The sequence below is a fragment of the Caretta caretta genome, chromosome 9 (genome assembly GCF_965140235.1).
Source record: "Caretta caretta isolate rCarCar2 chromosome 9, rCarCar1.hap1, whole genome shotgun sequence".
Lineage (NCBI taxonomy): Eukaryota > Metazoa > Chordata > Testudines > Cheloniidae > Caretta > Caretta caretta.
In genome coordinates this window covers 33,091,955-33,116,825 of record NC_134214.1, presented here as the reverse complement: position 1 = coordinate 33,116,825, position 24,871 = coordinate 33,091,955, and the positions used below count along the sequence as shown (strand labels likewise).

Genomic DNA, 24,871 nt, shown 5'->3' with positions numbered 1-24,871 from the left:
TTGTCCCCACCTCAGGGTTAATTGTGTCTCCCCTCCCGTTGCTCCTACAATTGTCACAGTCCCTTCTGAGGGTCTCCCCTGCCCCCATGTGGTTAAACTGATGGCTGCTCCAGTGTCTATCAAAAAATCCCTTATGGGACTCGTTTCAATTGCCCCCTGGAGTGTGGGACGACCAGATACATCACGTCCTAAGCTGAGAACATGGACAGGACGCCTCCCAGGGCACCCCTGAGTTGCAGCACCCACCTCTGTCCCTCCCACTGGTTCACAGTGGGACCAGGGATCCTGGCACCAAACACATTCCTGTCTCCACGCAAAATTGTGTGTCTGGCATTTCAGGCAGTCCCAGTCCCTTGGCCTCCGGGGCCACTTTCCCCCTGATCTGGTAAGATCCTGGGTAGTCAGTTTAGCCTGCAGTCTCTGGATCTGGTGCTCTATAGCTGCATGCTCGTCCCTGACTACCCCCCTCACCCCGCCGCCCAAGCCACAAACTCTCCCTCTACCTCCTCCTCTCCAGGCTGACCCACCCCTTTCCACCTTGTATTGATCCCCTGCAGTAATAGAATGGCCTGGCTCTTCCCCCTGACACATCTGCCTCCACACATCTGCCTGTTCCAGAAACTAGGGTAGCTGATTGGGAGCAAGTTCAGGATGCTGCAACCTTAAATGCCCCATGAACTGCGGATTGCTGAGCTCCAACCATTTCTCCAGCAATTCCACACCCCTACCCTGCTCCACACCCCCACCAGGTCCCGGTGCCCCTGCCTGAGGCATCACCCATGGACCATCCAGGGGATCCACCCAGCACCGTGCCCATGCCTGTATGCGATTAAGTGTATCCTGCCCTGTTTCCCCAGGGATTCGCTTCATCTTATTCATCCCCCGCAGTACGAGAGTACACCCCAAACAACTGTGTTGCCACCTGTCCGGGGATTAGAAATGGGTGTGCCACTCCTGCCACATTGATTCCCAAGATACCTCGTCCCAAAAGACTACGCCATAAGATCACCTGGTCCTCACGAGTTAGACCCTCCATCTCCACCTCCACTAGCCTCAGCACAAACTGATCCCAATCATTCCGGGGTACCAAATACTGCCTACAAGTACTACCTCCTGGTCCTTCAGGGACAAGGGGCGGATTTCTGCCTGTTCTACTACTTGTGGGGCATGGTCCCCCCCCCACCCCGCAACCGGGGCCACTATTCCTGCCTCCTCCCGGGTAGCCTCTCTCGCAGGGGCTGTAACTGTGGATCGCCGGCTTACAACGTTCACTGGCGGTGGGTACAGTGTTTTTTCAGGGTAGGGTGGTGGAGGTGTCTCCTTCAGTTCCATTAGTGCGGCGGATGGTTTGTAGTCCCCAAGTCCATTGCCCCCATGTTTACAATAATACAGTTCCTCCTAAGTCTCCTACTCTCCCCAGCAGTTCGTCCCTCTTTCTCCGGATTGCCTCACAAGACTCCTCTGTCCGTGCAGCATCCCACGCCTTCAAATCCGCTACCTCTACTGCTAACACAGATTTTTCTGTTAAAATCTGTTGCTGATTCACAATCCCCTCCAAATCCTTAATGTGCTGGAGGAGATCAGCTTCCGTTTTTACCCAGTATGCCATCCCAGCACACAAACCTTGTAATACCGTTCCCTTTTCCTCACACTCCTTTCCCTTGGGGTCTCCCAAAGCCTCTCCCATCTCCTTGTCAGTCTCATCCCAGGTGAACCCCTGCACCTGGTGTGGGCCTTGATTCTTCCTTATCCATTTGTTCAAAAAATCCATTACCCCAGCTTGCCAGAACCCGCGACTACCATCACGAGAGTTCGCCATACCCCCTCCAAGCAGCTGCGCGGACTGTTGGGGAGGGGGACTTACAGGCTGCCACTCACCTATCCAATGCGATGTACCCAAGTCTCGGCACCAAGATGTCAGAGAGCTTATTCCTTCACTCTCCCACTTCCCTGGTCCTTCTCGCATGAACAGAGAGCAACAATACCCGAAGTCCAAAGGTGCAAACAATTCGATGTTTATTGGGGTGAACTTCCAGCAAGCTTAAATCCAAATTCCTTTTTCCTTATTTTCGAATCCCAACTTACTTCCTGTTTGCCCCTAATTTATATAGTAATAATCTTAGCTATACCTTAACCAATCATTCTACTGAAATTTAACTAACTAATCCTAACATAGTAACATGATTAGCTAACCAATTATATCCCACCACCTTAATTAGTTTACACCCAGCAAAATTAATTATACAGCAGACAGAAACAATCACAGAACCAGACAGAGACCATGCCAATAAACAATAGCAAAGTGGGAACTATAATGACAGAAGTGAGGATTTCACAACTACATCTGTAAAGACATAAGGGTTTCCCAGCTGTGTCTATTGGTAAGTGAGTTCTTACCAGACAGAAAACTATCAACCTAAATTTCCTTTTACATCTTCTAGGTTCTTCCCTTTCTCTGGAGGTGATAGATCAGATCACCTTCCTAACAGCCCCATATTGACTAGTTTGGAATGTGTGGATGTGACCGTTCGCTTCCCAGCTTATGGTTGCCTCTGCTCCTTAGCCAAAGGCATTGGCCTAAGAACAGGGCCTCAGACTGTCACAGTGAGAGAAGGCCCTTATACAGATTCTTTCTTGTATACCTCTATTACTAGCTAAATGATAAACTGGTTTCAGAGTAACAGCCGTGTTAGTCTGTATTCGCAAAAAGAAAAGGAGTACTTGTGGCACCTTAGAGACTAACCAATTTATTTGAGCATAAGCTTTCATGAGCTACAGCTCACTTCATCGGATGCGTACTGTGGAAACTGCAGAAGACCTTATATACACAGAGACCATGAAACAATACCTCCTCCCACCCCACTCTCCTGCTGGTAATAGCTTATCTAAAGTGATCGTCAAGTTGGGCCATTTCCAGCACAAATCCAGGTTTTCTCATCCTCCGCCCCCCCCACACAAACTCACTCTCCTGCTGGTAATAGCCCATCCAAAGTGACCACTCTCTTTAAAATGTGTATGATAATCAAGGTGGGCCATTTCCAGCACAAATCCAGGTTTTCTGACCCCCCCCACCCCCCTCCAAAAACCACACACACAAACTCACTCTCCTGCTGGTCATATATCTACGTTCTTAGAGTATAGGCCTTTACAGACAGGCCTGAATATCTATATCCTAATAACCACTTCTGCAAATCAGACTCTAGCGTCTAAAGTGGGTTACCCAGAAAATGAAGGACATGCAGTTAGTCATCACCTGTGGAAAATTTTTGTTTACATGACTTGCCTAGCATCACAAAGGAATTGTGTAGCACAGGCAGGGACACAATCCAGCTCTCCAGGGCTAAATTCAGCTACCTTAACCAGGAAACAATCCTTTCTCTTCTTGCAGTTCCCTGCCTCATTCCTTATACTCCTTCCATCCTTATCTTACACAGGGTCTGTGTGTCCTTGTACCATCTCTTGAGAGGTCGGTGTGTTCTTGTATCATCCTCTCTAGTCAGGAAGGTGCTTACTTGGTTAGCTGCTACCTAAGTGTTCCTATTCTGACAAGTTTGGTTAGTCTCTAAGGTGCCACAAGTACTCCTATTCTGACAAGGCGTACTTTGGTTCACACTGTTAGCTATGCCTAGGGATCCAGCAAGCCCTACAAAAGGCTTTTTCCATACCCTCCCTTCCCCTGCCCCTCCCCCCCCCCCCCCCCCCCGAAAAAAAAAACACACACAAAACCCCGCTGAAACCAAACAGGGTAGAGGGTTGTGCGGGTTTTGGTTGTTTGGCTGATTTTTTTTTTTCCTTCTTCCTGGCTCTGCAGAACTACATCCTAAAGTGCAGTGCCCTGTATGTTTTCTGCTGTGCTCCCCCCACCCGATATGTATGATCCGTGGGCACTCTGTCCCTTGCTGAGGCACCTTAGAATAGCAGCCCAGATTTTCCCAGGCCTTGTCTACGCAACAGGGAAAATTCGATCTAAGCTATGCAATTTGAGTTACATGAATAGTGTAAGTCAAATTGACGTAGCTTAGATTAATTTACCGCGGGGTCCAGACTACGCGATATCCTGTTGATTCCCCTTACTCTTTTCAGTACGGTGCAGTACAGGAGTCAATGGGAGAGCGATCTGTGGTCGAATTAGCAAGTCTTCACTAGACCCATGATGGATGGATGTTTTTTATAGAATGGGTAGCTGTTTAGTGTTTATCCTGACGATTCATTATGTGGCTCATCGCCGCACATGGATCCCCCGGTAAGTGTAGACAAGCCCCCAGAATCCACAGATAGATATAGCTACACAGAATAGCTGATACAGCACAAACTCATTTTCCACTTGGTGTTGTGGCTTTTGTTTAAGCTGTTATGCTGACAAAACTGGATAGTCTTTGGCTGTGTCATTGTGGATCCCACTCTAGGTGCACATGTGCCTCATGCATGCAAAACTGGATTATTATTTTTTTACTAGCAGTGTCCATCAGGGCTGCACGTGTGCCCTTTGCTGCCTCAGGATCCCATTTGAGGGAGTGAATGGTGGGCTGGCCATGACCAATCCTCAGTTTCCTTATTGTCTGTGGCAGCGAGATGGATCTTGGTGAGTGTTCAACCACCTAGTTTTCAGTTCAGGTTGAACTTCAAAATATTCTGCACATCTTCAGAACCATTTCTGATCTCTTGTTTTGAATGCCATGAGCTAATTTTTAATGGTCTGGACTGAACTTCTTTGGTCAGACCTCCCTTGCCCCCCGTCCTCCCCCTCCACCACCATACAGGGGTTCTCAAGAAGTGGATTTGAAACCTGTGGGCTTCAAGCCCTGTCCCTCCTGCCAGGGCCTAATTGGACGGGCAAAATAGGACGTCTATTCTGCCTGGGGGAATTGCACATTCCAAGTAGATGCCCTGTACGCTTATCCTTCTATGTGAGGATTTCCATGTGGAGATGCAAAGCTGAAACTCCACCTTCTGGAACAGTCCATTAAGGTCTCATCAGACCTGGAGGAAACAAGCACCAGAATCCTGTTAATAGACAAGCCACCATCTATTAAGCAGACTGGCAATGCCTAAGATTACTGCAAAGAAGACAGAGCCAGTGAAAGACCCGGCACTGACACCAAAATCAATCCCAGTTTTGATGTTGAAGCTATCATCTGTGTCTCTGGTTTTGAAGTCAGGCAACGAAAGGGACTCTCTGAAAGAGGCAGAAATTCAAGAAGGAGCTCAGTGTCCTCCCATAGGTGCAGACACAGCTTCTGGAGAACAGCCTTTTACGCAATGTTGGGTGGAGAGAAGAAGCAGACTGTGAGGCAGCATACTTCAACACTGGCTATCCTCACGCCATTGACCCCGGACTCCAGCAGTCCAGGTCTGTTGTCTCTGTATCAGTGCATCTCTTGTTACTCCTAGAGGTCTACTCACCAACACTGTGATGTATGTTCTAACCATCATCTAGCAAAGAACGCCCCCCTGCCAACCAAGGTCTGTGATCAGTGTTACTGAGACATCTGCAGGTTTCTCCTACAAGCCCTAGCAACCACTGTCCCACCAAGACTGGCACTGGTCCAGCTAACAGCCTTTGAGTTATCTGTACCCATACAGTATGCCATCATGGCCCTCTTGAGAACATTGGGGCCCACCTTTTTACTGAGGAGCCAGTTTCCACCACAGAGGAAGAGCAAGAGATCTCCCTCCCAAGGGGCATTTCTGGCCAGACAACCAATGGGGGAATTTCAAGAGGAGGCAGATCCAGGGCTGAGCAACATGAGTATCCCATGTCAACATCAAAGGATCCCTCCTTCCTGACACTGGATGAAGCAGGATCCTTGGTATCCGGTAACTTCACAGTTTTGCAGAAGTGCCTTTTACGGATTCCCTAGACTCTGCCGATGGAGATTTCAGAAGTCTCACAAGCTGACACCCTGTCAGTTTGTGGTCCAGCCAGGATTACCCTCCCCATTAACAGAGGACTACTAGCCCCCCTGAAGCCCTGGGGCAGACACCAGCCACCAATGGCAGAACATGTAGAGGTGCCTGGTACCCCATTCAGGATTTGAGTACTTGTGCAGTCACATAAACCTAGACTTGTTAGTTGTGTTGAATAAGAAAAGTAGAGAGAACAAAAATACCCTGAGGATGAAGACCCCAAATGCCTCTTCCTGTTCGGGAGGAAGTTGTACTCTTCAGAGTCACTATATCTGTGCATGGCTGACTGCCAGGCCTTTCTGACCAAGTATAACTTTCTAATGTGAGACAGGATGATAGCCTTCCTCACAAAGATCCCTCGTGACAGTAGAGAAGAGCTTGACCACCAGCTGACCTTCCTTAATTATGCTGTTAAGATGGCTTTGTAAGCAGTGATGGATGCCTAGGACATCATGATCAGGTCTTTTGGCTACCGTAGCTACCACACACAGAGTATCATGGCTCTAAGCTCCATTGGGCCATGCCTAAAGAGATACAGGTTATAATTGAGGACTTGCTTTTCTTTGGCAATGCACACTGGTCTTTTCACACATCTGTGAATTTGACAAGATTGAGACCCATGTTGAACCCCGTCTAGAGAACACCAACTTCAAAAGGTGCCGTGCCCTATTCCACCAGGTCTAGTCTTTTGTGACAGCCTGGCCTTTTGATATACCAGATAGCTCATTGCAGAGCATTTTAAAGTTGATCACGCGGTGAATTTCCATCTCCTGTCAAGTAGGCAAGCCTCTCCCTTCAAATGGCCAGGCACACTCTACCAGGATACAGATGGCATTGTCTGCCTGCTTCCAAACCATTCAAATCTCCAAGATCTGCAAGGCAGCTATGTGAAGCAGCCCTCTAACTTTTTTTTGTTAAAATATTTTATGCACTTCACATGGTAGCCAGGTTCAGAAGAGCAATATTTCAGTCGGCTTAAATGACACAGCTGAAACTCCTTGTTACCACTGTCCAGTGAGGATACTGCTTGTGCGTTTCCTACCATGGGATCCACACTGACATACATGAAAAAGAGAAAATAGTTGCATACCCTACAAAAACTGGGTCATGAAGCTGTTACAGTCAGTGTGAATTCCATGATCTGTCCTCTATCACCATTATTTGGAGGCTTTAGCAACATGGGGTTTGACTTGTGAGGGAACTGACGGTAGGTCATGGTTGCCCTGCCCTTTAAGATCTCATGTGAGAGCACAAAGAGGCATAGGGCATGTGTGTAGCCCTGATAGACACTGCTAGTAAAAAGGAAAAAAGTCCGAACTTGTGTATGAGGTATATACGCCCCTACAGTGGAATCCACGCTAACTACAACATTTTAGAAGAACTGCAGTTACTGTAGAATAAATAACCAGTCTGTTTTTGTATCCAGGTCAAATGAGTGTTATCACAGATGTAGGCAGGAAGAGCCCAAAGATGTATGTATGTATGTTAATTTTGCAGTATTGTCCCAAAGTTGGTTAGATACATTATCACTTACAGAGGGTATGGGAAAAATGGTTAACTCTTTGTCCTCATAAAGATGTAATTGAAACAATTGCTGTTTCATTTATGTATGAATGAGATTCTACATTAAGTACACTTATTTGGGCGACTACTGCACAAAGTCTATTAACAAGTAACTCCCCACAATAATTTTCAAAATCTGTTTGAAATGATATCTTTCATTGTATCAAACAGCATATAAATATTTTGAGTATTGTTTTATAAACCTTCACTGTCACTAATGAATGATTCAGTCTAACATAACAGTTTTATGCAGAGATGTATCATAGAAATAAGTAAAGTTCACTCTCACTGCTCTTCACTACTTTCTATACTCCATCATTCAGATCAAACAGATAACGAGAAGAGGTCACTTCCTCAATCTGGAAAGCACTTAGCACATTGCTAGTGTTGTGCATGTAATAAACAGTAACAACTTGTTTCTCAGTTAAGTAACTCATAAATATTTCTGGCAGCCTCTCATCCTCCAAAGCCTGGTTAGAACAGGCAACAAGGAAGGTTCTAGAGTCCCATATTGCTGGGTATAGTAGTGTTTGGTCATATATTCATATCAAGGCTTGCTTGTCTCTTTTTTGCTAGCTCAGTGAGAGCAGGATGGGGCCCTAAATTACTAGTTACCTCTAGCAAGATTAATAATGGGTTTCATTAAAGTCAGTGGGAGCAGGGGTGAGCTCTTTACCTAGAAATATTCCACTTAGCATTAGTATGCTGTTGATTACCTCCGTTTTCTGCCAGCATGTCTGGTTTTTTTTAAATGAGTAAGTTCTATATCTTATATGGGGGATAAATTATATTTTAAAAGTATGTGTGAGTTACTTTCCTATGTGCTGTTACTACTTTTGAAATAAAGGATTTCAAAAATATTTACATATGGTATTTTTATTTTTTGCAGGGAAAAGTTCACCTTGAATTAAAACTGAATGAACTGATAACAGATAATGGATCTGTGTGCCAGCAACTAGTAGTAAAGTAAGAATATTTATGAATCATTAAAAGGAGCTTGATTTTAATGTTAAAAGAACCAGTAAGGCTGTGTTGTAATGTTATACACAATGCAGCACCAAAACTTTTTTAAATGCCTTTGTGTTCGAATTTGCCTAATTGTAGGGGACATATGTACACTAGAGAGACTTCACAAGTTTTTCAGCATTGCAAGCAGATTTTTAAAGCTACATGAGTGCCATCTGTGTCAGGAGCCCTAATGTAAGCTGCGCGTTGGTGTCTAAGCACAGTGTCTTCTAATCCTGCTCAAAGCAGGTCTGGTTGACAAGGCTAAAAGTGCCACTGGCAGCCAGAGCTAGGACTTCAAACATTGCTACCATTGGCAGAGCTGAACTGATGATGGCATTGGTGGGAACTTCCCAAAATTTCCCTATTGTACATGTAGTCTATTTTGGGTACACAGCAAACCAACAAAAAAAGCTTGCAAAAGCAAGTCTCAGCCTGGGTCAATTGACTAGGGCTTGTGGGGCAAAGAATAGCAGTGTAGGTGTTCGGACTTAGGCTGGATCTCGGCTCTGAAACGAGGGTCTCGGTGCCCAAACATCTAACCTGCTATTTTTAACCTCGCAGCTCAAGCCCCAGTCAGTTGCCTTGGACGCTTTGAGACTGTGTGGATTTACCTTCAGTTATCTGGGAGGCTCAGCTTTGGTTTAATTTCAGAATTATTTTATCCTGGCCCAGCATGTCCTTAAGCAGGAGACTACTTAGGTGGGAATAGATATTTGATTTTCATAGATTTTTCTGCTTAGCTGTAACTACTGTTACAATTTACAGTAGTGCTGCTTCCTCCGTCTCTTGCCTCTCCCAACAGAATGAAAAGTAAAACTTGGAATATTGAGTACACAAATACATATTTTAAAAGTTAAAATAAAAACATTAATTGAAGCTGTAATTGACAGTGCTGTAGTATATAGCCATGCCAGACGGATTGGGGCAGTAGATGAAAATGGGAGCAAGATTGGCAGCAAATTTTAGACTTAAATAAGGTAGTGGGCAGGGGGGAGGTGTCTTGTACATCTATTAGATACTTTTGAAATGGCTGTGACCTGACCATCAACCAGTTGGATAAGGGTACAGAGACTTCAGTTTAACTTCAGGTTGTCATAGTGACATGAAACCGAATACAGCTTGATATCTCTTGTATAAGTGCTTTTCCCTTGTAGATCTCAGTACTTTACAAAGGAGACTGCAGGTAAGTATAATCTCCAGAAGGGGAAACTGGCATAAAAAGAAGTGAGTTGGCCAAGGACACGCAGAAACTCAGTGGTGAAGTTAAATAGAATCCAGGTCTCCTGACGTGTGGTCCAGTGACCTAACTGCTAGATCCTGCTGTCTCCAGATGTCTTTCAATATTCTATACAAAATACTATAAATTAAAGAATGCTAATATTGCAATGTCAGGTACTCAAGTTGGAAATGCCAGATTTAGGGTTGCCTTAATCTGGCTCCCTTCAGTATGTATGCATTATGCTGTTCTTGCTCAGCATCATAGTAGGTTTCATTAGAGCCAGGGATAGAACCCAGCTATCTCAGGTCCCAGTTTAGTGTCTTAAACACAAGAGAACCTCTTTTCCCTACTGGCAACCCTCCGCCTCATTCACTGTGCATGTTATGCAAAATCAGAAATGTTATGCGATCCTGTAACTAAAGAATGTGGTGGTGTTTAGATACATGCAATGGGGCTGAATTAAGGTTGCACATATACTCATAATACTGGATTTTCCTAGCTTTTGATTGCAACTTTGACTTTGCAACTTTAGTGTTCTTGGGACATAATATTTTTCTATGTAATCTCCTAGATTTTTAAAGGAGCGAACTGAAAAAACAAATTTCATCATGTGGAACCACATTAACCCTTGATGTGTCACTAGCAAGTTTGGAACCCAGCACCTTTAAATACACCATGCATACGTCTACCATATGAGCTAAAGGAGTAACTGGCAGCAGAGAACTATTAGTCTCTGTTGGGACCAGCCACTAGTCCCACTAGGCACTACTTTTTTGCAAGTAGCTTAAATAGCTACTTGCTAAGTACCAAGAGAGTGTTGAAGATGGGGAGTGCTGGCTTTGTCTTGCTCTGCAGAGCAGTGTGGTCCAATGTTTAGTTAGGTAGCACAGCAAGGACATAAATTTGGTACACACATTCTGAATGGCAGTGTGGCTGGGATGGGCTATGCTCAAGCACTGTTAGAAGTAACTTTGTACAACGTCCATTACCTTACTTGTAGAATAAAGAATAGCTATCTCTCTCTTAAGGGCTGGTCTACACTGGGAATTTACATCAGCATAGCTACATCTCTCAGGGGTGTGAAAAATCAAGTGTTTCAGTGTAGATATACCCTAACATAAGGGTTTAAGACCTTGCTTAATTGTAACAGCTGTGAAGTGCACAGAATTAACACTAGTTGGTATAAGAACAGAGGCTAGGATTCATGATGGTTTCCTGGCTCCCAACTCAGTGAACCTTTGACTTGAAGGGAAGAATAGCAGTGACTGACGTTTCATCTCCCCACCTAGAGCTCTAACTCCGTCATGTAGAGTTGTAGTGGGGCTGGAGCATGCTCAGGGGAATTGGCATGTTCTGAAATTTTAGCAATAGGTCTCTAACGAACAATGAGTATATGCAGATTGCCATTTCCAGAGACATAACTGCCAAATTTGGATGGATTGTCATGTAGCAAAAAATACCTTTGTCTATATGCTAAACTTACATTTCTGCTCCAAAGCACAGAGGTACTGTAGTTCTTCACAGAAATTGATGGAAATTTTAATATAGATAAAAATAGCTTTGTAAGACCGAATTCTTCAAAATAGATGAACGGTTTTCACTGAAATCTTTAGAAAAGAAAGCTTTGCAGAGAGCTAAGCATGGGGCAGAGAGGAAACATGAAAAACTTCCACCAAACAGTTTAGCAAAGTTTATAAGCATTTGAAAAATGCTTAATGGGAAGTATTAAGCAGTCTTATCTCGAGCTGTCACTATTGGGTCTGCTTATAATAATGCTAAGTAATTTAGAAAACATATTTGCAAAGAACACCACAGTGCACGGTTTAAAGGTGTTTCTCTTACAAAGGACCAAAATTCAATATGCATCTGGTGGTTGTTTCCCAGTTCATTATTTCCTCCCCAGCTCTGCTCTACTGCTTTTTGAATACACATTCAGTATAGTCGGCTATAACCCAGGTTTCTGCAGGTAAAGCTGTGCAAAAAATAGTATTTTGGCTCTTTTGTTAAAATCAAGATTTCTTGGAGTTGAGGGTCTACCTCAAAACCAAAAGATCCTAGTGAAGAAATATCTTCATGAAAATAGCAACTCTTTTGTCTTTTACCTTGCTTTCCTTTTGTCTTTTGGAGGTGTAGCAGGCTATCAATCCTTCTGTTGGCTTCTGGGAGCCAGTTTGACTTTGGGAAGGATGGGGGAGGTACAAGATCAGTCACCTTTAAACACTTTTTTGGGAAGTAGATTTGTGTCAAAGTACTCCTGTGACTCTTCTCTTCTCCCTCTATCCTTAGTAGGTTTCAAGGGAGTAGGAAGCCTACTTCTGCATTTCAATCCTTCAGTACTGCAGGAGGAGGAACGGAATTCTTTCCCTCTGTCCATTGCTAGATCTTTCCACTTAATCCTTTTAGTGGCTGAAAGTTGGTGGCACTTTGGTTTTGGTATGAACACTTTCCTTGTCTCTGAATTCAGACTTATCAAGTGCTGAATATGTAGTATGTTTGTGTGTGTGTCCAGATATGGAACTTCTAAAAAATGGAATCTTGACATTTTGAATATCCTTGTTCTTTCAGATTTCAAATCTTAACACTTTTTAGATTTCCACTTTATTTAACTATTGGATGTGGAAAGTGCAGGATGCTTTCTGGATTTGAGCTCTTTTGGATATTGTCACTTGACTCAATTCATTGTAGATGCTCTTGTTTTGTTTAATTTGCATAAAGGAGCTGTGATATCCTGTGAATACACAAATAATAAATTCATAATGCTAACCAACTACGTAAAATTGTGGAAGTAGGCTACTGTGTGTTTGCACTGACTTTTTGTATATCTTGCTATCCTGTTATGCATACCATTTAGAAGTAGGCACTGGGCTTGGGACATGTAAGTGGTCAGAGGTGTGTTCAGGAATTTAAATTTAACCCTTTTTTTGGGGGAGAGGGCACAGAAGCTCACTGCCTCCCCCCAGCCCCAGGAGGAGCTCAATCTTCCCTTGCTCCACCCAGCCCTGGAGAGGAGCTTTATCTTCCCTGCCTCCGTGGCCCCGGTGCTGGAGAAGTTCTGTGCGTCTGAGTAAGCCTTTTAAAACTGGGAGCTGTAGTTGTAAGTCACATTCTTGTTCTAGTTATATGCTCTCTCTGAAATTGCATATAAGACTGCCTGCCTTTCGTGCAGGAGAGCAGGTGAAGAGACCGAGAATTGTGGAAGGAGGGGCAGTCTCCATACAGATCAGGTGGAAGGCCTGATATGGAGAAGCCTGCAGAGAGCAAGATCTGGATGGAGGGAAAGCCTCTGCAGGAAGGACTGTGGAGACAAGAACTAAGACACAATTATTTGCTTTTTTTAATTCTTGGTTTCTAATATAATAAAGAACAAAAGAAGTGGTACTATGCAATCTGAATTTGGCTGACCAGTTCAGTTGGTACAGAAGCTGGAAAAGGAATCTAGCTGACTCTTCCATTACACTGTTGATAGGAGCAAAATTAGTAACCAATTATTTTTGTCCCAAAAGTAGGCACTGCAGCTTGCTTTAACTGCATGTGCTCATAAGTTAAACACACTGGCTGACAGTCTGATCAGTGTTGTACATATTCCAATAGGGGGACACTGAAAAAGGGGGGAGCAAGACATCTGCATATGAGGGAGAACTAGAACAGCTTCCCCCACATGGATTCAGCAAAAAGCAAAAGCTGAATGTTAGGAAATTCCAAACATTTTGTAATTTCTCTCCAACCCTAACTTTGCACAGTCAGTTTTTGCACTTAGAGTGCATGGATGTACAAATTAACAGTACTTAACTATTTTAAGATGTTTTTACACTTAAAATTGTGTTTTTATTTTGACTTCATGCTGGGGGGGGAAAGTTGCTTTAGAAAGTTACTGTTGCAGAATGCAATTGTCAATAGGAAGTGGGTTATTGCACTGTACCTTCTTTTTGGATGTCTTTGAGAGAGAGAGGGAAATGATCTAAAGGAAATTAGGGTTCTCTCGTGGTTGCTGTAGTCATCCAGTGACTGATGTGGTAGAAACTTGTGCGTTAAGCAGTTCAGTGTTACATCAGCATTTTTTTTGCCTTCATCTGAGATTATGAAATGAGGGGTGGGGAAGTTTTTTTACCTTTTAAAACTTGACACATTTGTTAATGCTCTGCCAAAACTGATGGCAAATGCATTTGTATGTTCTATGCATAATATATATTTTTATATACTAAACATACACCTATATATCTACACATAAAACAATAATTGATTCTCCAAGATTGTAGAATTTCTGGAAGAGCCTAGAAGATGACCTTTTTATTTATTTGTGTGGAGGCCCTTTAGGTTTGTCTTACTTTAAAGGGATACAATCAACTTGAAAATCTCATGTAACAAAGGCAGAAATTCACATGTTCAACTATCTTATTACTGTAACTGAAAAATTAAAGGGCGATTTTTGAAGTTTGTTTACTTTGTGCATTTTCACAACATTCTGTATGTAGTCATTAGTACTGTTTTTGTTCTTGGTTTATGGCCTCCACTGGGACTGGTTCTGGCCAAAAAACAAAACAAAAGACAAAACAATCCTTTATTTTTTAAAAATTGACAGTTTCCTTAACTTGCAGAACATATGAAGTTTGAGACCATAGTAAGCAGCTTACAAAAAGACAGCAGTGGGAAACGTCACTCCTATCCATAGACATAGTTCTAGCTAAAATGGAACAGGAGACTTTGGCCCTTAATTTTTTGAAGTAACTACAAAATTCTTGTACGTGAAGAGGAATGATGTGCTTTTCCCAGCTTTTCATGCCTATGAATATGAACTATGTCAATTTATCATTAGATGCCTGTCTGTCTTTTTTTGTTTTGTTAGGAAGATGCATGTAATAACTTGGGGAAGGAGGAGGTAGCTTTGCCAATTGGTGGTCAAGATGTAGTTTGAAGATGCTCTGGCATAATTAGCAGTGGTACAGGTAATTCCCCTCCTAACCACTAACTAGTTAGGGGTATCTAAAATTAGCCGGGAAGGGGCAAAATTTGGATCATGGGCTTAATGGCCTTGGGTGAATGCAGGGATGATAGACGATACCTAAAAATGATTTTCATCAAAAACCTTCTGACAAACTTTCAATTGTAGTTTTCATTTTTATGTTTTGAATGAATGTTCCCTTCACAGTTAAATGGGCTCAAAATATTCTCAAGTGAAAGGTGGTTTATCCTTTGTAAAGGGTCCTCAGAAATTTAAAGTTTGGGAGAGAAGTGGGCTTTAAGTCCAAAAGACTGGTCCTGGATATCGAGTCCCAATTACTCTGTCAGGCTTAATGTTTTGAGTGCTTACAAAATTCAGCCTTAAAGATCAAACACTTGAAAAATTTGCCTCTTTTGGGAATTCTGTTGTAAAAAGTTATTTCAAAAACATCTTTGCTGTTCACAACTTTCTCACAAACAGCTAATCCTTGTTTACCCTTTCTGGCACCAAATTGATCGAGGGTATGGGTGAGTGAGTACAAGAGCAGTTCTAGATTTGCAGGCTTTCAGAACATGGAAATTTAAATATCAAGGCAGAAATAAGTTGTTACGTTCCAGGGTGCAATCCAGACCAGTGAGGAGTTGTCACCACCTCCCCCGCAACCTTAGGTGCCTCACAATGCTTTGCTGTTGTCACTTTCAACTTGGGCCACTCTCAGATAGCCAGAGAGCAATATGTAGGTCACAACCTGAGTGCCTGTGTATAGCTGCAGCCCTGGTCTACCAGCTCTGACCCCAGCAACCTGTCAGCAACACTCCGGCTTTTGCCAGCCTTGGTTACTATTTTCTGGGTGAACCGAACACACTCCCAGTCACAAATTTTGCCCAAAACATGTGTTTTGCACTGTCCAGCCCTCTCCTGGATAGTTCAGATATTGTAGGTCCGTTGCCTCTGTGGGGGGTCAATAGCCAAACAGCCTGCTACTTTAGATGGAGCTATCAAACAGCTCAGCTTAAACACAATGCTGAATTTAGTTTTGAATTAAAAAATAAAACAAGTGTATTTAACTGCAGAGTATTTTAAGTGAGTACAAGTATAAAGTATTAGTCAGAAATCGTTATAAGGAAAATAAAGATACCCTTTCTAGTAGCAAAAACTAGACTTGGTTCAAGGTAAAATCCTTACCACATGTTCCCAGCATTGCTGACCAAATTTTCATATTAGGATCCCTCCCAAAGTCAAAGGACTGGTTTCTTTGTCATTTTAGGTGAAAGAGGGGAGAAGAGGAAATATAACCTGGGGTGTTTTTGCCCTTCACTTTTATAGTTCAATCATTTTTTAAAATGCATTTTCCTGAAGATTATCCCCAGATTAAGTTCCTTCCTGTTGCGAGGACATAGACATGGAGTCTAGTATTGAAAGATGTTCTAGGTTGTTGCTTGCTAAAATGCAGATCGATCAATTCCTTTCCCCCTTTGTTGCCAAAGAATGGCCACTTGATGGGTGATTACCAGTCAGTTTTAACACCTGGCTAGAGGTGTCAGCTTATCCTTTGTCTCTGAGAAACCAATTTGCCCCCTCTTGCTGACCCAAGGACCCTGTTTACTACTTATATGTAAATAGAGATGTAAACACATCTCTTTGTTTAGGATAGACCTGTTTAACAACTTCTACCTAGTTAGGCCTGTGTGGGTTTGAACATGTGCTAGCAACGTCATCCAGAGGGAATTCATAACTTTACATTTAATATTGCTGCATAAATTTCACCAAGATATTACTGACGTGTGAGTGAGAAGTTTTCAAATGACACCTCACAAGACCTATTTTGTACAAAGATTATTACAATAGTGATAGTAGGATGTGAATGCAGAGGTGCAATTGGTCACCTAAGTGTTGGTTAAATATGAAGCATTTGTAAAAGGGAGACTTTAGTCTCTGTTTCTGTGTAATTTCTGTTTCTCCTGAACATTCCAACTTCTTATCCAGTCTCTTCAACATGTTTGCCAAATTTCAGTCCATTTGGTTTGAGGACACACTCTACTTATGATTCAGCTGCATTTACATTTTCCTTAGCTTGCATGTGCTTCATCCTGGATATCGTGATCCGCAATGTCCAAAAGGGGCACAACTGCCACAGTGGTGCATAGATCAAGGCCCAGCTATGTTTGATCTAATCTAATTGCTTTGGAGATTGGGCCAAAGGCCTGTAATGGTCAACAGAAATTGACTGAGAGCCAGTGGAAGAACTTGAGCAGAGGCCTGATAGGCTCATGGCAGCCAAGACCATGGTGGAAGCAGACATCCATGTTCGGTACCAGCTACAATCTGTGCATTATTGTCATGTTCAACTTAAGACAGTGACTTATCACTTGTCACTTACATGCTGGATTATTATGATTGACCCATGTGGGAGGAAGGGATGAAGTTTCCTACCGAGCTAGAAGTGAAAAGGCAGTTTTAGACACTGAAGCTATCTGGTTATCCAATGTGTAGCACAATGAACGTTGATTCTGATTGAGGCCTTTTGGACACCAACTTAATAAATGTCTTTAACTGCTACAATCAAAGAAGGGAATAGGAGGGGCTGAAGGATGGATATACAGGTAGGCAGAATACCACTGTGTGGACATTTGAAGTAATTTAAACTCAGGCAGTTCCCACAGCTTACTATAGAAGGGTTTCATGCACTCCCATCTGTAGAAAGGGGTGAGGTCAAGACCAGTGGAGTGTCTGGCATCAACACTCCTCCAGACTAGCACCTCTAGGACTTTGCCTGCAGGGGTGGTGGGAAGTTGCATAATTCACCACAGATATAGCTCAGTCAGTGGCAGCAACTAAAATGATAAATAATGTAGAAAGGGAACAGACATTTCAACCGTGTTGTCTGACCCTACTCACATTAATGGAGAAAGTGCCAGTGCCCTGTTGAGTTCAATCAGGTATGAACTAGGCCCCCACCAGCGTGTTTATCAAGATGTGTGAGCCTTCCGAAGATCCCTCTTAACACAATGGGTTTAAATGTAGAGCCCTGGTGGTTAAGACTAAAGACAAGTAAGCCAGATCTCGAGGTTGTGTGGGGACTGTTTCTTCTGAGAAGTAAAAGGAAAAATGTGCACCGTCAGAATACAAATTTTCATCTTTGTGCTGAGTTGTCTAATTTGAATCCCAACAGGGACTCCTAGGAAGGGCTCTGTTCCTTCCAGGTTGGGTTCAGTGGGATGTTGCGAAAGGATCCAGAATGGAAATAACCTAACTTCAATTATGGGTGTCTGCTGTATAGAAGAGAATGAGGAACAGGACGGAGAGAAGGGAGTGGTGTGTGGTGTTTGGTTTGTTTGTCTCCTTAAGAAAGTTGTGTATCTTTGGTTTAGTCCTACAGAACATGGAAGCTACCAATGACTGAGGCTCACCAAGCTGTCTCAGAAGTTCTGTATAATCCTAAAGTCAAAATCAGACTGTCATCCCCCCAGTAATTAATGCATTCATAGCTAACCTTGTAAATTTAATCTGCTTTCCTTTCAGAAAATGACTTTATATTCATGCAGCCCACTGTGAGTAGGCTGGAGTCCTTGCCCCACAGTTACAAAGCAACATCATTAGCATTATACCTCTGATTCTACATGCTTGTGCTCTTCTGATCTGGATATACATATATTCTCTATGGATGTAAAGTTGATGCTAAACAGGATCTCTCTTTGGGTTTTTATACTGTTGGATTCAGTTTGCTTTGAGTAGGTCCGCTGGAAGTAACACAGTAAGAAGCAACTTATGGGCAAGTGTGTCTGACAGTAGACGTCCAAACATTTACTAGCATTCTTAAAGTACACAGTGAGGGTAAACGGACGAGGAGCCCGGTACAGAGGAGATATTACAGACCTTCAATTACGAACAAACCATCCTTTTTCAAAAGTTCCTCTTTGTGCAGATTTTGTGCACGTATGCATCTGAACAGATTGAATCCCTGAGGGATAAGGCTCTATTAATTCTCAGCCCAATGCTATGCCCCCTTTCCAGATCACTAGGTAGGGTTACAGAAGTAGTCAGAAAGGGCTGTACAGTGAAATTCTGCAGCCACCCGGAGACTTGGTAGCTGACTTAATCTCCTTTCCTGCATCCAGGACCTGGTAAATGATAGACTAGTTTCCATTTGTTGATTATAGTTATTGAATTAAGGCTGTTGAGTGTAGTTTAGTGAAGAAGATATTGGACTGGGAGCAAAGCGACCTGAGTTATTTGTTTTTTGTTCCGGGTTTTTTTCCACTACTTTGCTGTGTGATGTTGAGTGCACAGTCTAAATAGATACAACTGAGGAAAAAGGGGTACTCTTGAACAGAAACTGATTCCTTCCTGGATCGGGGCAGAAAACAACAAACTTGGAACAGGCTAAAATTGTTGGCTCAAGTTTTGTTTGTGTGGACTGGAGGTGGGTAGTGGGGAAATCTGTCCACTTGCACAATCCATAAACTATGTGGGGACCGAGCTGTAGAAAGTTCACACTCATTTTCTTTAGCTGATCTAATATCTAACTGTTCTGCTGCTGATATGCCTGTTTGTCTTTCCGTTATAGTAATGGTGGTAATATGCATGTATTTACAGTATAATGTTTGTCATAAACCAGTGGAAATAATTTGCAATATGTTGCATTCTTTGATGATCAGAGCTCTTACATTTTAAGGAGCAGTTCCTCAAGCCCCCATTGAGGGACCACTTAACTTCAATACTTGTGCTCACAGAGCATGCAGACTGTCTGAGGCAAGTACTCATGGTGGTGCTAGTCTTCCCAAAGGAGATGGGATATAACCATATCCCTTGCTTCTACTTATGAGCCAGCAAAACTGGCCCATGTGTGGGTTGGTGCACATGTCCTTTTAAAATGTGCAACAGAGTTGCTCTCAGCCAGGCTGTTCCCAGAGTTTCTGGAATAATGTTGAAGTCAGTGGAGCTGCATCTATCTTTGACATTTGGTTGGTCGGTCGGTCGGTGAGCCCCTGGGTAGGCAAATGAGACAGATCTGTTTGTTCATGTTGTGGAAGGCCCACGTAGCTGTGGTCTGACCACCTTTGATCAGCCCCACTGTTTGAAGTCAGAGTGGGTCATTTCTCCCTGGTAGTGAGGGGGTAGAGCTGAGCAGGGAAGCTTAGAATAAGTCATTTGCTTGGTGAACTTGAGTAGCAAACAGGAGAATTTTGAAGGGAGTTTGGAGAGGGACTAAAAGAGGTTTTCCTTTTTAGTACAGTTCTGCATTCGATATTGTGATAGCTAGTGATCAGTGGTTGCAACCTGCAGTGGATGGGCCATGTTTTCTTTACTGTCTGATGTCAGAAGGAACTCCCTGTGTATGAAGTGCAAGTTGGCGGTTGTGCTTGAAGAAAAGATTATTGGATTGGAAGGACAACTATAGACACTATGCAGCATCAGAGAGGGGTTCTTGGACAACCAGATTTGGGAAGCTTCACTACCCCAGATACAAGAAACAAAGGAATTGGCTACCAAGGAACTGGAGTGGGGAGGAAAATTAGAGGTGTGGCAGTTCATAACCACAAGAGGCAAGAAGACAAGCTGGTTTTCTATACTACTGGAGGCAGGCCAGGATGCGCAGTCTGCGACCGCGACCATCAGAGAAGAGAGAATCATGAGGAATTCCACACAACCTGAAGTTCCAGGTTGATACAGGGTCCTTAGCGTGGAAACTGCAGAAGATCTCTCTGAAGATCCATCTGGTGGAGTGGAGTGGAGAGGTATATGGGACACACCTGTAGATGGCTGCTCAGCCCAACCTATAAGAAAATCAAGCATACCCACAAAGAGGTCTGAAACTATCCAAAGAAGATAGATGATCCTTTTCATGGAATCTATACTAAGAAGAAAGGGAAAAAACATTCAAGGGACAAGCAGACAACAGGACAATGTGCTGTCATCCTGGAACCAAGGTGTGAGATGTCACTTTAAGATTGGATGGGCTTCTGAAGCTTATAGGCAAGGATCCACTGGTAATCGTACATACTGCTCTAATGACATTGCATCGTGTGATGTCTCGCAGATTGGAGATGACTTCATGGAACTTGGTAGGGTGCTGAAAAATAGTATCCGAGTGATCTCCTTGGAGATCCTTCCTATCCTGTGGAAGAATGAAGGCAGATCTGGAAGTGAATTCCTGGCTAGGTATCTGGTGTAAAGTAGAGGGTTTTGGTGTGGAAAATTGGGTCTACCTGCTAGGGGAGTGGAGGCTGTACAGTTTGGATGGCTTCCATCTCTGTAGAAGGGGAGCTAAACTTCCCAGAAACAGGCTGGCCAGAGAAGTGAGGAGTGCATTAAGCTAATGACAAAAGGGGATGGTGAAAACAAGGAACAAATGAGCACTCGTTTAGCCGAAAATCATGATGTTGGGAACTAAGTTAATCAAGAAACCAGAGTATGCAAGGAGAATGAATTCTTTGCCTTTTACACCAGTGCTAGGAAACAGGGGGGAATTCGAATTGCTCATTTATAAGCATAAATTCAGTCTGTTGGTATTACTGAAACCTGGTGGAATGAGTCGCATGAGTGGACTGTTAAAGTCAGTGAGTATATTCTACTTAGGAAGGATCGAGTGGTCAAAAGGAGAGGGTAAATAACACTGTCAAAATATTATCTGTTTGAGTCACTAACAACTTAGACGAAAATGGTCTTGAATGCTTATGGATCCATGTTCTAACATAAGCACAAGATGGGGACTAGTTAATGTCTGCTACAGACACCAAATCACACTAGGAAACGGGATAACCTCCTTAAGCACCTATATGTAATGTGTAGGAGGGACCTGTGTGATCATGGGGGATTTCAGTCTGAGTGACCCTAAACTGGAGGTCTCGTGTGCCGGTACTAAAACATCCTCAGAATTTCTAAATATGATAATGACCATTTCCTAATTCAAAAAGGATTGCATCCAACATAGAGGAAGTCTATACTAGATTTTGTCTTGACAGATAAAAAGGAATGATCACAGAACTAAAAATTAGTGGTAGCTTCAGTACAAGTGATCGTGACTTGATCACATTTGTAATGTGCAAACAGGATAAAGACCAAAGCAATAATATGTAATGTATTAAAACACACTCTCTCTCTCTCTCTCTCTCTCACTCACATACACACACGTGTTTGAAAAGGGCCACTTTCACAACAAAGCTAAAAACCATTATGAGCTAAATCCAGTTAGGAAGAGAAATCTATGGCCAGCAGTTAAGGACAACAAGGAGTTTAAGTATATTAGGAACAAAAAGAATCCTAACAGTGGTATTGGTTCATTATTAAATGGAAATGGTAGAACAGTTCAATAAATATTTGTTCTCTATTTGGTAAAAAACTTTATGTAGTCATATCATAGGATGATGAGACACTTTCCATTTAAGAAGTAACTCAGGAAGATGTTAAGCAGCAGTTAGTAAAGTTAGGCGTTTTAAAATCAGTGGGTCCAAATAACTTGCATCTAAGAGTTTTAAAGTTGACTGAGGAACATGGTGGACCATTAGTGTTGATTTTCATTGGAACACTATACAAGTTCTAAAAGACTAGAAAAAAGCTAATGTTGTGCCAATATTTAAAGAGTAAATAGGATAGCTTGAGTAATTATAGGCCTGTCAGTCTGATATTGATCCCAGGCGAATAATGGAATGGCTGATATGGGACTCAATTAGTAAAGAATTAAAGGAAGGTAATTTGGTATCTTGTTTTGATGAGATTGCAAGTTTGGTTGATAAAGGTAACAGTGTTGATTTGATATATTTAGATATCTGTAAGGTATTTGTCTTGGTTCCCCCCCCCCCCCATAAGACCTCCAATGATACAAAATTAACATGGCACACATTAAATGGATCAAAAACTGGCTGTCAGATATCAAAATGTAACAGTAAAGGAGGTATTGTCGTCAAGCAGGTGTTTTTCTAGTGAGGTTCTACAGGGATGGATTCTTGGCCCAATGCTATGTAGCCTCTTCCCGCGTGCCCCCCCCCCCCCAAAAAAAATGATGTGGAAGAAAACACAAAATCATCACTGAAGTTTTTCGAGGACCCAAAGACAGGGGAAGCGGTAAATAATGAAGTGGACAGAGCTGGGGGCAAGAAAACAATATGCATTTTAACACAGCTGAATAAGAAGCTGTATGTCAAGGATCAGACTGAAGGCTATACTTTTAGGATGCTGTAGGATTGTGGTGGATAATTGGCTGAGCAGAAGCTCCTAGTGTGATTCTGTGACCAAAAGGGCTAATGCAGTCCTTAGATATATAAACACGGGAATATTGATTAGGAATAAGGAGGTTATTTTACCTCTGTACTTGGCACATTGTGCGATCATTAGTGGAATGCTGTATTCAGTTTTGGCATCCATGCTTCCAGAAGGATGTTGATAAATTGCAGAGGTTTCAGAGAAGAGCCAGGAGAATAAAGGACTGAAAAGCATGCCTTATAGTGATAGACTTAAGGAGCTTAATCTATTTATTTTAACAAAGAGATGATTAAGGGGTGTGTTGATCATGCTCAGAGTACCTACATGGGGAACAAAATATTGATAATGGGATCTTCACTTTAGCAGACAAAAATATAGCAAGAGTCTGTGGCTGGAAGTTGAAGCTAGACAAATTCAGACTGGTATTATGGTGCAAATGTTAACAGTGAGGATAATTTACCATTGGCTCCATTTACCAAGGTTTGTGGTGAATTCTCCATCACTGGGAATTTTTAAATCAAGATGATTTTTTCTAAAAGAGATCCTCTAGTTCAAACATGAATTAAATCAAAGGTCAAAATAGATGATCACAATGGTCCCTTTTGTGCTTATAATCCATGGATTGTGACCAGTTGAGGACTTGGCCCAGTGTCTTTGGGATCACCTGCGGAAATAAACCACCACATATTGCAGGCTTGTGCCTTAAAGGCACAATCTACCCTTAAGTCTTCACTATCCTAGGGTATGTCTACACTACGAAATTAGGTTGATTTTATAGAAGTAGATTTTATACAGTTGATTGCATATGTCCCCACTAAGCGCATTAAGTCTGCGAAGTGCGTCCTCACTACCATGGCCAGCATCGACTTACAGTGGTGCACTGTGGGTAGCTATCCCACAGTTCCCGCAGTCTTCACTGTCCATTGGAATTCTAAGTTAAGTGCCCAATGCCTGATGGGGCAAAAACATTGTTGCAGGTGGTTTCGGGTACATGTCATCAGTCGCCCCTCCCTCCATTAAAGCAATGGCAGACAATCGTTTTGCGCCTTTTTTCCTGGGTCACCTTTTTTCCTGGGTCACTGGGTGGCAAGCATGGAGCCCTCTCAGCTCACCATCACCGCTGCTGTTGTGACCATTGTAAACACCTTGCTCATTATCTTGGACTATATGCAGAACCAGGTTAAGAGACACCAGCATGAGGAGGATTTTGATGAGGACATGGACACAGACATTCCTGAAAGCATGGGCTGTGGCAGTTGGGACATTATGGCGGCAGTGGGGCTGATTGATACAGTGGAACACCGATTCTGGGCCAGGCAAACAAGCACAGACTGGTGGGACCACATAGTGTTGCAGGTATGGGACGATTCCGAGTGGCTGAGAAACTTTCGCATGCATAAGGCCACTTTCCTGGAATGCTGTGAGTTGCTTTCCCCCACCTTGAAGTGCAGGAATACCAAGATGAGAGCTGCCCTGACAGTTGAGAAGCGAGTGGCGATAGCCTTGTGGAAGCTTGCAACGCCTGACTGCTACCAGTCAGTTGGGAATCAATTTGGAGTGGGCAAGTCTACTGTGGGGGCTGCTGTGATCCAAGTAGCCAATGCAATCATTGACGTTCTGTTATCAAGGGTAGTGACTCTGGGAAATGTACAGGTCATACTGGATGGCTTTGCTGCAATGGGGTTCCCTAACTGCGGTGGGGTGATAGACGGAACGCATATCCCCATCTTGGCACCGGACCACCTTGTTAACCAGTACATAAACCGCAAGGGGTACTTCTCAGTGGTGCTGCAAGCACTGGTGGGTCACAAGGGACGTTTCACTGACATCGGTGTGGAATGGCCGGGAAAGGTGCATGACGCTCGCATCTTTAGGAACTCCGGGCTGTTCAAGCAGCTGCAAGAAGGGACTTACTTTCCAGACCAGAAAAATACCATTGGGGATGTTGAAATGTCAATAGTTATCCTTGGGGATCAGCCTACCCCTTGCTCCCATGGCTCATGAAGCCGTACACAGGCAGCCTGGACAGTAGT

General features: G+C 43.1%; 1 protein-coding gene across 4 annotated transcripts in view; it reads left to right on the top strand.

Moving 5' to 3' along the window:
- RASA2 (RAS p21 protein activator 2) overlaps nucleotides 1-24,871 on the top strand; it is a 113,762-nt gene that overhangs the window by 41,379 nt on the left and 47,512 nt on the right. For all 4 annotated transcript variants that reach the window (XR_007358612.2, XM_048865423.2, XM_048865422.2 and 1 more), the window contains exon 5: nucleotides 8,360-8,436. Coding sequence is in view for 3 of the 4 variants with exons in the window: in XM_048865423.2 (XP_048721380.1) it covers nucleotides 8,360-8,436 (77 nt within the window). In the remaining variant the exon portion in view is untranslated. The remainder of the gene's footprint in view (nucleotides 1-8,359; nucleotides 8,437-24,871) is intronic.